Genomic DNA, 15,013 nt, shown 5'->3' with positions numbered 1-15,013 from the left:
ATCAAAGAGGAAATCAAAAAATACCTAGAGACAAATGAAAACAAAAACACGACGATCCAAAACCTATGGGATGCAGCAAAAGCAGTTCTAAGAGGTAAGTTTATAGCAATACAAGCTTACCTCAAGAAGCAAGAAAATCTCAAATAAACAATCTAACCTTACACCTAAAGGAACTGGATAAAGAAGAACAAACAAAACCCAAAGTTAGTGGAAGGAAAGAAATCATGAAGATCAGAGCAGAAATAACTGAAATAGAAACAAAGAAAACAATAGCAAACATCAATAAAACTAAAAGCTGGTTCTTTGAGAAGATAAACAAAATTGATAAACCATTAGCCAGACTCATCAAGAAAAAGAGGGAGGGCTTCCCTGGTGGCGCAGTGGTTGAGAGTCCGCCTGCTGATGCAGGGGACGTGGGTTTGTGCCCCGGTCCAGGAGGATCCCACATACCACGGAGCGGCTGGGCCTGTGAGCCATGGCCGCTAAGCCTGCGCGTCCGGAGCCTGTGCTCTGAAACGGGAGAGGCCACAACAGTGAGAGGCCCAGGTACCGCAAAAAAAAAAAAAAAAAATGAAAAAGAAAAAGAGGGAGAGGACTCAAATCAATAAAATTAGAAATGAAAAAGGAGAAGTTACAACAGACACCGCAGAAATACAAAGCATCCTAAGAAACTACTACAAGCAACTCTATGCCCATAAAATGGACAACCTGGAAGAAATGGACAAATTCTTAGAAAGGTATAACCTTCCAAGAATGAACCAGGAAGAAATAGAAAATATGAACAGACCAATCATAAGTAATGAAATTGAAACTGATTAAAAGATCTTCCAACAAACAAAAGTCCAGGACCAGATGGCATCACAGGTGAATTCTATCAAACATTTAGAGAAGAGCTAACATACATCCTTCTCAAACTCTTCCAAAAAATTGCAGAGGAAGGAACACTCCCAAACTCATTTTATGAGACCACCATCACCCTCATACCAAAAACAGACAAAGATACTACAAAAACAGAAAATTACAGACCAATATCACTGATGAACATAGATGCAATAATCCTCAACAAAATACTAGCAAACAGAATCCAACTACACATTAATAGGATCATACACCATGACGAAGTGGGATTTATCCCAGGGATGCAAGTATTCTTCAATATACGCAAATGAATCAATGTGATACACCGTAACAGGAAATTGAAGAATAAAAACCATATGGTCATCTCAATAGATGCAGAAAAAGCTTTCCACAAAATTCAACACCGATTTATGATAAAAACTCTTCAGGAAGTGGACATAGAGGGAACCTACCTCAACATAATAAAGACCATATATGACAAACCAACAGCAAACATCATTCTCAGTGGTGAAAAACTGAAAGCATTTCCTCTAAGATCAGGAACAAGACAAGGATGTCCACTCTCACCACTATTATTCAACATAGTTTTGGAAGTCCTAGCCACGGCAATCAGAGAAGAAAAATAAATAAAAGGAATACAAATTGGAAAAGAAGAAGTAAAACTGTCACTGTTTGCAGATGACATGATACTATACATAGAGAATCCTAAAGATGCCACCAGAAAACTACTAGAGCTCATCAATGCATCTGGTAAAGTTGCAGGATACAAAATTAATGCACAGAAATCTCTTGCATTCCTATACACTAACAACGAAAGATCAGAAAGAGAAATTAAGGAAACACTCCCATTTACCACTGCAACAAAAAGAATAAAATACCTAGGAATAAACCTACCTAAGGAGTTAAAAGACCTGTACTCAGAAAACTATAAGACACTGATGAAAGAAATCAAAGATGACATAAACAGATGGAGAGATATTCGATGTTGTTGGATTAGAAGAATCAAACTTGTGAAAATGATGTACTACCCAAAGTAATCTACAGATTCAATGCAATCTCTATCAAATTACCAGTTGCAATTTTTATAGAACTAGAACAAAAAATCTAAAAATTTGTATGGAGACACAAAAGACCCCAAAGAGCCAAAGCAGTCTTGAGGGAAAAAAACGGAGCCGGAGGAATCAGACTTCCTGACTTCAGACATACTATAAAGCTACAGGAATCAAGACAACATGGTACTGGTGCAAAAACAGAAATACAGATCAATGAAACAGGATAGAAAGCCTAGAGATAAACCTACGCACCTATGGTCAACTAATCTATGACAAAGGAGGCGAGGATATACAATGGAGAAAAGACAGTCTCTTTAATAAGTGGTGCTGGGAAAACTGGACAGCTACATGTAAAAGAATGAAATTAGAACACTCCTTAACACCATACACAAAAATAAAACTCAAAATGGATTAAAGACCTAAATGTAAGGCTGGGCACTATAAAACTCTTAGAGGAAAACATAGGCAGAACACTCTTTGACATAAATCACAGCAAGATCTTTTTTGATCCATGGCCTAGAGTAATGGAAATAAAAACAAACAAATGGGACCTAATGAAACTTAAAAGCTTTTGCACAGCAAAGGAAACTACAAAGAAGACAAAAAGACAACCCTCAGAATGGGAGAAAATATTTGCAAACTAATCAATGGACAAAGGATTAATCTCCAAAATATATAAACAGCTCATGCAGCTCAATATTAAAGAAACAAACAACCCAATCCAAAAATGGGCAGAAGACCTAGACATTTCTCCAAAGAAGACATACAGATGGCCAAGAAGCACATGAAAAGCTGCTGAACATCACTAATCATTAGAGAAATGTAAATCAAAACCGCAATGATTTATCACCTCACACCAGTTAGAATGTGCATCATCAGAACATCTACAAACAACAAATCCTGGAGAGGGTGTTCGTGGGAATGTAAATTGATACAGCCAGTATGGAGGTTCCCTAAAAAACTAAATATAGAATTACCATATGACCCAGCAATCCCATTACTGGGCATATACCCAGAGAAAACCATAATTCAAAAAGACACATGCACCCCAATGTTCATTGCAGCACTATTTATAATAGCCAGTTCATGGAAGCACTCTAAATGCCCATCAACAGACGAATGGGTAAAGAAGATGTGGTACATATATACAGTGGAATATTACTCAGCCATAAAAAGGAATGAAACTGGGTCATTTGTAGAGACGTGGATGGATCTAGAGACTGTCATACAGAGTGAAGTAAGTCAGAAAGAGAAAAACAAATATCGTATATTAACACATATATATGGAACCTAGAAAAATGGTACAGATGAACTGGTTTGCAGGGCAGAAATAGAGACACAGATGTAGAGAACAAACGTATGGACACCAAGGGGAGAAAGTGGAGGGGGGTGGGGATCGTGGTGTGATGAACTGAGAGACTGGGATTGACATGTATACACTGATGTGTATAAAATGGATGACTAATAAGAACCTGCTGTATAAAAAAATAAAATAAAATTATTTTTTTAAATAGCCGAATGATTTATAAAAAGATATTCCAGCTCATTAGTAATCAGGAAAATGAAAACTAAGATCACAAAGATGGGCAGAAACTGAGAAGTCAGATAATACCAAGGTAAGAAGACATGGAGCAAGAGGTATTCGTGCACATCACTCATAGGAATGTAAACAGGCACAACCACTCTGGAAAACAATTTGTCCTGATTCTGCAATGTTACCTATGTGCATACTCTATAATAACCAGCAAATCACTCCAAGGTAGATCCCCTAGACAGGAGCCAGCTAGTAAATATTTTAGGCTTTGCAAACCATGAGGTCTCTGCCACAACTAATGCAACTCTGCCTTGTATCTCAAAAACTGCCACAGACAAAATGTAAACAAATGAACATAGTTGTGTTACAATAAAACTTTATTTATAAAAAACAGGCAGCTGTCCAGATTTGATCACTGGGCAGTAGTTTGCCAATCTGTGCCCTAGAGAAATACCTGTACATGTGATCCAGGAGACATGTACAACAGTTTTCACAGGACTTGTTTATATTAGCAGCAAACTGCTAATATTTGGAAACAACCCAAATGTTCACTCACAGGAGAAGGGATAAACATACTGTGGCCATATTTTCAAAATGGAGTATGACACAGCAGTGAAAATGAATTATACTCTTGCTACTTGCAACATGGATAAATCTTAGAAAATAATATTAAGTGGAAAAATCAATTCATAGAAGAGATATGATTGAATCACCAATATATTGTATAATAGAGCTCAAAAATAAGCAAAACTAAATAAAATGCTACATTTCCTATGTATATGAGTGATAAAGGAAAACTATAGGTATTGGTAACCATTGGGGAAAAAAAGTACAGCAATGGTAGAATCACTATGCTGTACACCTGACACCAATATAATATTGTAAATCAACTATACTTCAATTAAAAAAAAAAGATAGCAATGGTGGAAATTCAGGAGGGAAGTTACCTCCCAACAGAAGGCCAAAGATGGGATCAGGGAGGAGCCCACAGTTGGTTTCAATGATTTTGGTATTGTTCTGCGTTTTATATTGGGTCACAGGCTCATAAATGTTCATAACTTACACATGCAGGATGTATTTAATCTTGTATACATAAGATAGATATTAAATTTTTATTTTTAATACAAGGTCAACAAATACTCCCTGTACTCAGCTGAAAAATCCCAAAAAGACTGCAGAGGCTACCTGGAGCTGAAACATAAAGTAGAGAACTTGCCTCTAATAAGCAATCAGGGTATTTATATTCCATGTCAGCCAATCAGATGATGAAGAAACATCTAATGGCTTGTAACTATCTCTTGGATTCAGAAAGAATTGATAAAAGCTACATGAAAAAGTATTGAAACTATTCCAAAACTTAAAAAATAAGAAAGTATTTGTTGGTTAATCTTCCTGAAGTTTTGCTATTTAAATAATTAAGTTTATAACTGTGGATCACAATTACTATAAAGCCTCTTCTTTTTTTTAAAAATAAACCTATTTCAACAAAGGTCCAACTAGATCACAAAAAGATTATGTAAGATAGGATTCTGGCACCATCTGGTGGCAGTGCCCTGCAACAGCACATTCTAATTTCTATTAAAGGTTAATTCACTCTTTCATTCATTTACCTACTATCCAATAGGCATCTACTAGGTATAGCACACACATATTTTAAAATCTTTCTTGGTGGGCTTCCCTGGTGGTGCAGTAGTTAAGAATCCGCCTGCCAATTCAGGGGACACGGGTTCGAGCCCTGGTCCAGGAAGATCCCATATGCCGCAGAGCAACTAAGCCCGTGTGCCACAACTACTGCGCCTGCACTCTAGAGCCCACGAGCCACAACTGCTCAGTCTGCGACCCACAACTACTGAGCCCGTGTGCCACAACTACTGAAGTCCACGTGCCTAGAGCCCGTGCTCCACAACAAGAGAAGCCACCAAAATGAGAAGCCCATGCACCGCAACGAAAAGTAGCTCCCACTTGCCACAACCAGAGAAAAGCCCACACACAGCAACGAAGACCCAATACAGCCAAAAATAAAATAAATAAAAATTAAAAAAAAAAAAACTTTATAAAAAAAAAATCTTTCTTGGAAGACCGGAAATAAAATAATGTATACTACCTAAAACAGGTCCCCTATTTTCAAGGGAAAATATCTACAGTTAAATTTATGCCTATCAGAATATAAGCGTCTAATCTTGTTAAAAGTTTGTTTCAAGCATCTATTCCCCTAGAACTCTCACGCAAGAAGTCCCTCAGGAGTGTTCTGGTAAACATAGTCTATGGAGTCACCACATGAGGACCAGTAAGCACATGAATGCACTTTTCAAGGAAAAGAACTGTTGTGGCTTTAAAATATCCTCAAATTCTTGACACTTCTTTCAAAAGGTAGAATCTAATTTCCCTTTCCTTGAATGTGGGCTGGACTTAATTACCCGCTTCTAAAGAAGAGAAAGTGGCAGAAGTGATGGTATATAACTTCCAAAGCTGAATCATCAAAGCAATAGCCATTTCCATCTTGCCTGAGGGAGTCAAGACATCGTGTCAGGAGGAGACTCAAGCAACCTGTGGAGAGCCCTCTGGAGAGGAATCGTGACCTCCGCCAACAACCAGCACCAACCTGCCCCCTCGCATCCTTTGCCAATATCACTGAGCTAAGCCACCCCCAAAGAAATGGAAATCAATGTTTATTGTTGTTTAAGCCACTTAGTTTGGGGGTAATTTGTTATGCAAAAATATATAACTAATACAACAACCTATTACTTCCTAGAACCAAATTTTATCTTTAACAGGAAATGAAAATAGCTCATTTCAGTTTAATACTATAATTTGCCCACATTGTTAATAAAATTTCAAATTTTCCTTCCTAATACACTAAGTAGTGATCCTTTTCTAATTCCCCCAAATTGTTTCATATTATTTCATAATATTCATCACTTTCTAATTCAAAGAAACAGCAACCCAAGCAGATTTCAGTCAGTCAGCAGGGATTTTTTTGGACCATCTTCCTTTTGATGTACTGTACTAGTACTGTACTAGGGACTGAGTGGAGAACCATGCCCTTGAGGTACTTATAATTTAGATGAATATTCCCAAAATAATTTATGTTTTTAATTAACCTTTTTCCCCTGGCTCTGAAGGTTCTAAGTCAATGGAAGAAGGTTTGGAAAGTTTCTTTTTTACCTCTGTGAGGGATCCACAAGCTACACCACCATGCAGGGCTTCATCCAAAGCAGAGAGGGTTGTAGATAAAAATGCTGGTGATGGAGCATCAGACCTCTGTGTCTTTATCTCATAAGCCTGAACAAAGAAGAGATTAAGTTATTTTCAACCTCAATATTTATTCAAAAACATAAGTCAACTCCAAACTCAAATTCTAGCAGTTGGAACCCCTTTTTTTTCTTCTACTGTTTATTTATTCAACAACTATTTACTCTGTGCCGGGGACTGTGCTAGATCTGGGGGCTGTGATATAAAAGACAGAGCCCCTGCCCCACAGTACTTATAGCCAACTAGGGACTATGAAATTAGGACTAGAAACTAAGCAATTACCATACACTTAAATAAGAGATACTGTGATAGGGCAAGTGGAGATCTGGAGAGAGTATACCTGATCTGGATTTTGTGATATAGGAAGGCTTCAAGGGAGATCTGGATGTCTGAGCTAAAACCTGAAATGACTGTTAGACAGGCAAAGGGAATGTGCATGTTCCTGGCAAAGAGACAAGAATGTACGAAGAATGGTCGAGAAGCAAGAAAGAAAGGAAATGGAAACTCACAAAAACTACAAAAAACAAAAAGAGTTCATTTAGAACGTCGGAAAGAAGGCGCGAGGTCGTGGTATGGCAAGCAATAAGGCTGGAGAAATAAACAGGGGCCTAATCAGGAAGAGCGTTGCTGAAGTGTAGCGTGTAGGCTGAGAGCAACAGGGAGTGACATGGCCAAGCTACCATTTCAAACCAAGGTTGCTTTACGAAGAACAGCTTGAAGGTGGATGGGGGAGACTAAGAAATGGCCTCCCAAAAGACAGCCACATCAAATGCTTGGAACCTGTGAATATTACCTTATTTGGAAAAAGGGTCTTTGCAGATGTGGTTAACATGATTACATACCCACCAGCAATGTGTAAGAACACTTGCCTCTCTGCAATCTCTAACATTAAAAATTACTACTGTTATATTAAGTTGCCCAAAACTGAAGTCAAGCCACAGAACTGAAATTTTTCATTCCTTCATTCATTCAAAAAATATGAATTAATTGCCAACTTCATGCCATATACTATGATAAGCTCTGGGAATAGAGTCGTAACCCAAACAGACCTAGTTTCTACCCACCTAAAGTTTACAATTTAATAAGTCTAGGTCTCAAATCCAAGGCTCTTCTGCTCCTGTGAGGACGTAGGAAGACCAGTATATTAATACGTATGAGCCATAAATGTGCCCACTCTTGTCTAATCTCACCTATTGAGTTCTTAGATCAGTTAAACCATGGATTGCCACAGAGTTTTTTAAAGGCAACATTCAGGCACATAAAATAAAATAGAATAAAGCTACAGTAAAAGGTGTGTGCCTTTCATCTGATTTAGAAATACCTAAATATTGCCTACAATCTATCAGGCAACATAGGTGGGCATGGGGACACTTTACAGACATGTAAAGGCAGTCCAATCTGTTAACATGAAAGTACTTCCTTTGCAACTATAAATGTAATTACTAGAATAATAGTTCTCGTGACTCAAAAAACTACTAAAATGAACTAACAGAACAAGACTTCAGAAATCATAGTGTGTACATAAGCGAGACAAAGAGGGACCCTGCGATATGACACACCACCAGTTCTCTTCTACCCTGGAGGCTGCTTCCTAGACTCATCGTTGTCTAATCTGATCTTGAAATGCTGGCTGGATTCGGGACGTGGTCTTGGGCACACTTACATTCTCACTGTACATACCTTCTAGGCAATCTCTCGCCCATTTTCACGGCTTTGACTACCATGTTCACCCCGATGACTCCCCAATGCAGCTTCCAGTGCAGACCTCTACTTCAAGCTCACAGTCCACATTTAACTGCCTACTTCGCATCTCTACTCAATGTTTCACAAGCACCAAAAATTCGACAGGTACTAACGAATTCACGATCTGCCGCCCTCAAACCTGATCCTCTTCCGATATTCCTCATCTCAGGAAATGGTACCACCCAATCTTTCAAAGCAAAATCAAGGAATCATCTCTGACACTTTCCTGTACCTCACCACCACCCACAGCCAAATCATCACCGAATCCTATTCATTCTACCTCCTAAGTATCTCTCACGACAACTGACATTACACCATCGGCATCAGTACCACACTAATAGTCCATGTCACAATCTGTCTGTAATACAGTCATAGATACCTAACTAGTCTTCACAAATATTTTCTTGTTCCTTTTCAATCACGTGTTTATGTTTAAAGACTGAGTTTTTAAAAACACGTATTAGATTACTCCCTTTGATGATGTGTCATTGCTTTCAGAATAAAGTCCAAAATCCTTAACATGGTCTGCAGGTCCCAGTGACCTGACCCCTGCTTGCTTCTACAACTTCATCTCTTGACACTCTCTTCCTTGCCACTACGTTCATTCACACTGGCCTGACTTTCTTACCATACAAGCACGATTCTCCTGCTCTTCGCAGGGGCTTTGCATTTGCCAGTCACAGTGCCTGCAAACCCTTCCCTGCTCCCTCCCTTCCCAACTCCGTTGTCCATCTCTCTCCTATTCATCCTTCAGGTTTGAGCTGAAGTATCGCTTCCTTGAGGGAGCCCTTCCTAAGGACCCCTAAACTAAGTAATGTCCCTGTTATTCAGTTTCTAAGCTCTTTGTACTTTTCTTTGATAGGACTCGTCATTACTACAGTTAACTAATCATTTGTATAATTATTTGTTTACTGTCTGACTGTTCCCACTAGACTGTAAGCTACATGAGGGCAGGAACTTTATCAGTCATCTTCACTATAATATCCCCAGTACATGACAGATCCATGGCTGGCACTCAATAAATATTGGTTGAAGGAATAAATTATTGAATAAATAAATTAACAAAAAAAGCTTTATGAGGGAATGAACTAAGGCTAAGCCAATATTTAAGACAGGATTCAAATCTAAAGAATTTTACCAGAGTAATGTACAACGAAGGAGAAAGATGGCTCTTTGAACTGGCATTTGGAATGGTAGTGACATTGCAGCTGAAAGTGGTGATGGAAGTGGAGACTAAAGGTGAATTTCCTATTCACAGTCTCCTACTTAATTATCTAACTAGGAACATGCCATAGATATTGACCAAATAGAACGACAGATGTCAAACCAAAATGTTCTCTTGGTGATTTACAACCTTCAAAATCGTGACAAGTTAACTTGAACCTTGTCACAGAATCATAAGATACTATTTTAACTCTCTAACTTCTCCCATAAAACAAAGCGAGCTCTTCAAAGATACCGGATCAACGACAAAGCTAAGACTACTGCCCATCTCTAACTCCAATTCTAATTCTCCTTCTGACTATTTTGCCTTTAATGTATTTTCCTTAGACAATGAGCTAAATCTGAACAAAAGAAAATACTCACTTTGTTCATTGTTTGCGAAGTTTCAAATGACACAAATATTCCTTCCTTCCTCCTTCACAGAGTTAGACCCTACTTTATTGCTTAGTGGTTACCAAATTTCAATATAAGGTAGTAAGGTAAGTAATTTATAACCCACATAAACAAATACATTTGCAAAACACCGGACAGACTTTTAGGCAACTCTTATTCTGGGAAAACAAGATATTTTCTACCATGCACTAAACCTATATTTTGAAAAGCTAAAGTCATGAGACAGAAAGTATGAAATAATGGTACAACTTGATGAGGGCTTATTACAAAACACTTTAACTCTTCTCAGGAGTGAGGATAAGTTTTCAAGTATTATTCATTCAATCAGTAAGAGAGTATAAGTCCAACAGGTGTACTTTATGATGCACAGTAAGTAATGATGATAAAAGTTAGTATTACAGAGACAGGAGCATTCTAAAATTAACAGTATATTATACTTTAACCATGAGGTTCACAAATCCTACCCAAACAAACAAAAGAGAAAGATGACCTTTTGAAATATCAATACCAGCTACAGAGAAAAAAAAATCATATTACCCTCTCATTCCCATAATTAGGAACTGTCTCCCATGAGCTTATAAACTACATAAATTTCTTACATATATTCTCATTAGAGGACTAACTCTATGCTGTGAGGGTTGGTATTTTTGAGGTGCTCATCTCTATTTTTGCTTTTGCCTCATCACCCAAAAGATTTTAAACGAGATACAGAATCGTTTCAAAATAAAAATCAAATCATAATTCTAAAATATATACATACCGTTTGCATCCGTGGGGCACAGGCCCTGCTGACCACACACAAAAGTTCATGGACACCTTGATAACTAAGTCCAGTCATCTTCATAAGCTCCAGTGGGGAAAGACATAGAAAGTCCTAAAAAACATAAAGAAAATATTTAAAATATATATGTGCAACAAAGATACTGGAATTAAAAGGAAACTTTCAATTGACACTATCCATGTGTAAATAAAAGCAGAATTTATTGTAGATCAGGGACTTCGCTGGTGGTCCAGTGGTTAAGACTCCACGCTCCCAATGCAGGGGGCCTGGGTTCAATCCCTGGTCAGGGAACTAGATCCCACATGCCACAACTAAGAACCAGTGCAGCCAAATAAATCCATAAGTATTTAAAAAAAATTTATTGTAGATCAAAGATTTATATGTTTCTTATAGTATTTTCCCCCTAAATAGCCCTTAACTAAAAGATATGATGATATAATCTTATCCTCTGATTATCCACCTTGGCATATACCAGAGGACACACCAAGTAACAACACATAGCAGCAGAATCCAACTCAGGTGTATGTTGGCGCTGCCCTTGTGCCTGAAAGAGTCTGGGCACAAACAGATGACCAGAAAGAGTCAGGCTGAAATGAGTTTCTTCAAATGACAATGAAAACACGATGACCCAAAACCTATGGGATGCAGCAAAAGAAATTCTAAGAGGGAAGTTTATAGCAATACAATCCCACCTCAAGAAACAAGAAAAATCTCAAATAAACAACCTAACCTTACACCTAAAGCAATTAGAGAAAGAAGAACAAAAAAACCCCAAAGTTAGCAGAAGGAAAGGAGTCATAAAGATCAGATCAGAAATAAATGAAAAAGAGGGCTTCCCTGGTGGCGCAGTGGTTGAGAGTCCGCCTGCCGATGCAGGGGACATGGGTTCGTGCCCCAGTCTGGGAAGATCCCACATGCCGCAGAGCGGCTGGGCCCGTGAGCCATGGCCGCTGAGCCTGCGCATCTGGAACCTGTGCTCTGCAACGGGAGAGGCCACAACAGTGAGAGGCCCACGTACTGCAAAAAAAAAAAAAAAAAAAAAAAAAGAAAGAAATGAAAAAGAAATAAAGGAAACAAGAGCAAAGATCAATAAAACTAAAAGCTGGTTCTTTGAGAAGATAAACAAAATTGATAAACCATTAGCCAGACTCATCAAGAAAAAAGAGGGAGAAGACTCAAATCAATAGAAATTAAAAATGAAAAAGGAGAAGTAACAACTGACACTGTAGAAATACAAAGGATCATGAGAGATTACTACAAGCAACTATATGCCAAAAAAATGGACAACCTGGAAGAAATGGACAAATTCTTAGAAAAGCACAACCTTCGGAGACTGAACCAGGAAAAAATAGAAAATAAAAACAGACCAATCACAAGCACTGAAATTGAGACTGTGATTAAGAATCTTCCAACAGGGCTTCCCTGGTGGCGCAGTGGTTGGGAGTCTGCCTGCCGATGCAGGGGACGCGGGTTCGTGCCCCGGTCTGGGAGGAGCCCACGTGCCGCGGAGCGGCTGGGCCCGTGAGCCATGGCCGCTGGGCCTGCGTGTCCAGAGCCTGTGCTCCGCAGCGGGAAAGGCCACAACAGTGAGAGGCCCGCGTACGGCAAAAAAAAAAAAAAAAAAAAAAAGAATCTTCCAACAAATAAAACCTCAGGACCAGACAGCTTCACAGGCGAATTCTATCAAACATTTAGAGAAGAGCTAACAGCTATCCTTCTCAAACTCTTCCAAAATACAGCAGAGGTAAGAACACTCCCAAACTCATTCTACGAGGCCACCATCACCCTGATATCAAAACCAGACAAAGATGTCACAAAGAAAGAAAACTACAGGCCAATATCACCGATAAACATAGATGCAAAAATCCTCAACAAAATACTAGCAAACAGAATCCAACAACACATTAAAAGGATCATACACCATGATCAAGTGGGGTTTATCCCAGGAATGCAAGGATTCTTCAATATACGCAAATCAATCAATGTGATAAACCATATTAACAAATTGAAGGAGAAAAACCATGTGATCATCTCAATAGATGCAGAAAAAGCTTTCCACAAAATTCAACACCCATTCATGATAAAAACTCTCCAGAAAGTAGGCATAGAGGGAACTTACCTCAACATAATAAAGGCCATATATGACAAACCCACAGCCAACATCGTCTTCAATGGTGAAAAACTGAAACTATTTCCACTAAAATCAGGAACAAGACAAGGTTGTCCACTCTCATCACTATTATTCAACATAGTTTTGGAAGTTTTAGCCACAGCAACCAAAGAAGAAAAAGAAATGAAAGGAATCCAGGGCTTCCCTGGTGGTGCAGTGGTTGAGAGTCCACCTGCTGATGCAGGGGACGCGGGTTCGTGCCCCGGTCCGGGAAGATCCCACATGCCACGGAGTGGCTAGGCCCGTGAGTCATGGCCACTGAGCCTGCGTGTCCGGAGCCTATGCTCCGCAACAGGAGAGGCCACAACAGTGAGAGGCCTGCATACCGCCAAAAAAAAAAAAAAAAAGGAATCCGAATTGGAAAAGAAGAAGTAAATCCGAATCGGAAAAGAAGTAAAGCTGTCACTGTTTGCAGACAACGTGACACTATACATAGAGAATCCTAAAGATGCCACCAGAAAACTACAAGAGTTAATCAATGAATTTGGTAAAGTAGCAGGATACAAAAGTAATGCACAGAAATCTCTTGCATTCCTATACACTAATGATGAAAAACCTGAAAGAGAAATTAAGGAAACACTCCCATTTACCATTGCAACAAAAAGAATAAAATATCTAGGAATAAACTTACCTAAGGAGACAAAAGACCTGTATGCAGAAAACTATAAGACACTGATGAAAGAAATGAAAGATGATACCAACAGATGGAGAGATAGACCATGTACTTGGATTGGAAGAATCAACATTGTGAAAATGATTATATTACCCAAAGCAATCTACACACTCAATGCAATCCCTATCAAACTACCAATGGCATTTTTCACAGAAGTAGAACAAAAAATTTCACAACTTGTATGGAAACACAAAAGACCCCGAATAGCCAAAGCAATCTTGAAAAAGAAAAACAGAGCTGGAGGAATCAGGCTGCTGGACTTCAGACTATACTACAAAGCTACAGTAATCACGACAGAATGGTACTGGCACCAAAAACAGAAATATAGATCAATGGAACAGAATAGAAAGCCCAGAGATAAACACATGCACATATGGTCACCTTATTTTTGGTAAAGGAGGCAAGAGTATACAATGGAGAAAAGACAGCCTTTTCAATAAGTGGTGCTGGGAAAATTGGACAGCTACACGTAAAAGAATGAAATTAGAACACTCCCTAACACCAAACACAAAAATACATTCAAAATGGATTAAAGACCTAAATGTAAGGCCAGACACTAAAAAACTCTTAGAGCAAAACATAGGCAGAACACTCTATGACATAAATCACAGCAAGATCCTTTTTGACCCACCTCCTAGAGAAATGGAAATAAAAACAAAAATAAACAAATGGGACCTAATGAAACTTAAAAGCTTTTGCACAGCAAAGGAAACCATAAACAAGACGAAAAGACAACCCAGAATGGGAGAAAATATTTGCAAGTGAAGCAACTGACAAAGGTTTAATCTCCAAAATTTACAAGCAGCTCAATATCAAAAAAAAAAACCAATCCAAAAATGGGCAGAAAACCTAAATAGACATTTCTCCAAAGAAGATATACGGAATGACAACAAACACATGAAAGAATGCTCAACATCACTAATCATTAGAGAAATGCAAATCAAAACTACAATGAGATATCATCTCACACCAGTTAGAATGGGCATCATCAGACAATCTACAAACAACAAATGCCGGAGAGGGTGTGGAGAAAAGGGAACCCTTTTGCACTGTTGCTGGGAACGTAAATTGATACAGCCACTATGGAGAACAGTATGGAGGTTCCTTAAAAAACTAAAAATAGAACTACCATATGACCCAGCAATCCCACTACTGGGCCTATACCCTGAGAAAACCATAATTCAAAAAGAATCATGCACCACAATGTTCACTGCAGCTCTATTTACAATAGCCAAGACATGGAAACAACCTAAGTGTCCATCGACAGATGAATGGATAAAGAAGACGTGGCACATATATACAATGGACTATTACTCAACCATAAAAAGAAACG

At 38.5% G+C, this 15,013-nt stretch overlaps 1 protein-coding gene across 4 annotated transcripts in view; it reads right to left on the bottom strand.

The window, feature by feature from the left end:
* The window catches only part of RAD51B (RAD51 paralog B), a 647,199-nt gene that overhangs the window by 626,931 nt on the left and 5,255 nt on the right, over nucleotides 1–15,013 (bottom strand). For all 4 annotated transcript variants that reach the window (XM_060293640.2, XM_030855332.3, XM_070045062.1 and 1 more), the window contains exons 3-4: nucleotides 10,817–10,930; nucleotides 6,610–6,726 (exon numbers count right to left, since the gene is read on the bottom strand). In XM_060293640.2, coding sequence (XP_060149623.1) covers nucleotides 6,610–6,726; nucleotides 10,817–10,930 — 231 coding nt within the window. The remainder of the gene's footprint in view (nucleotides 1–6,609; nucleotides 6,727–10,816; nucleotides 10,931–15,013) is intronic.

The sequence above is a fragment of the Globicephala melas genome, chromosome 2, assembly GCF_963455315.2.
Source record: "Globicephala melas chromosome 2, mGloMel1.2, whole genome shotgun sequence".
NCBI lineage: Eukaryota > Metazoa > Chordata > Mammalia > Artiodactyla > Delphinidae > Globicephala > Globicephala melas.
The sequence above is the reverse complement of the archived record's forward strand: the minus strand, read 5'-3'. Positions and strand labels throughout refer to the sequence as shown.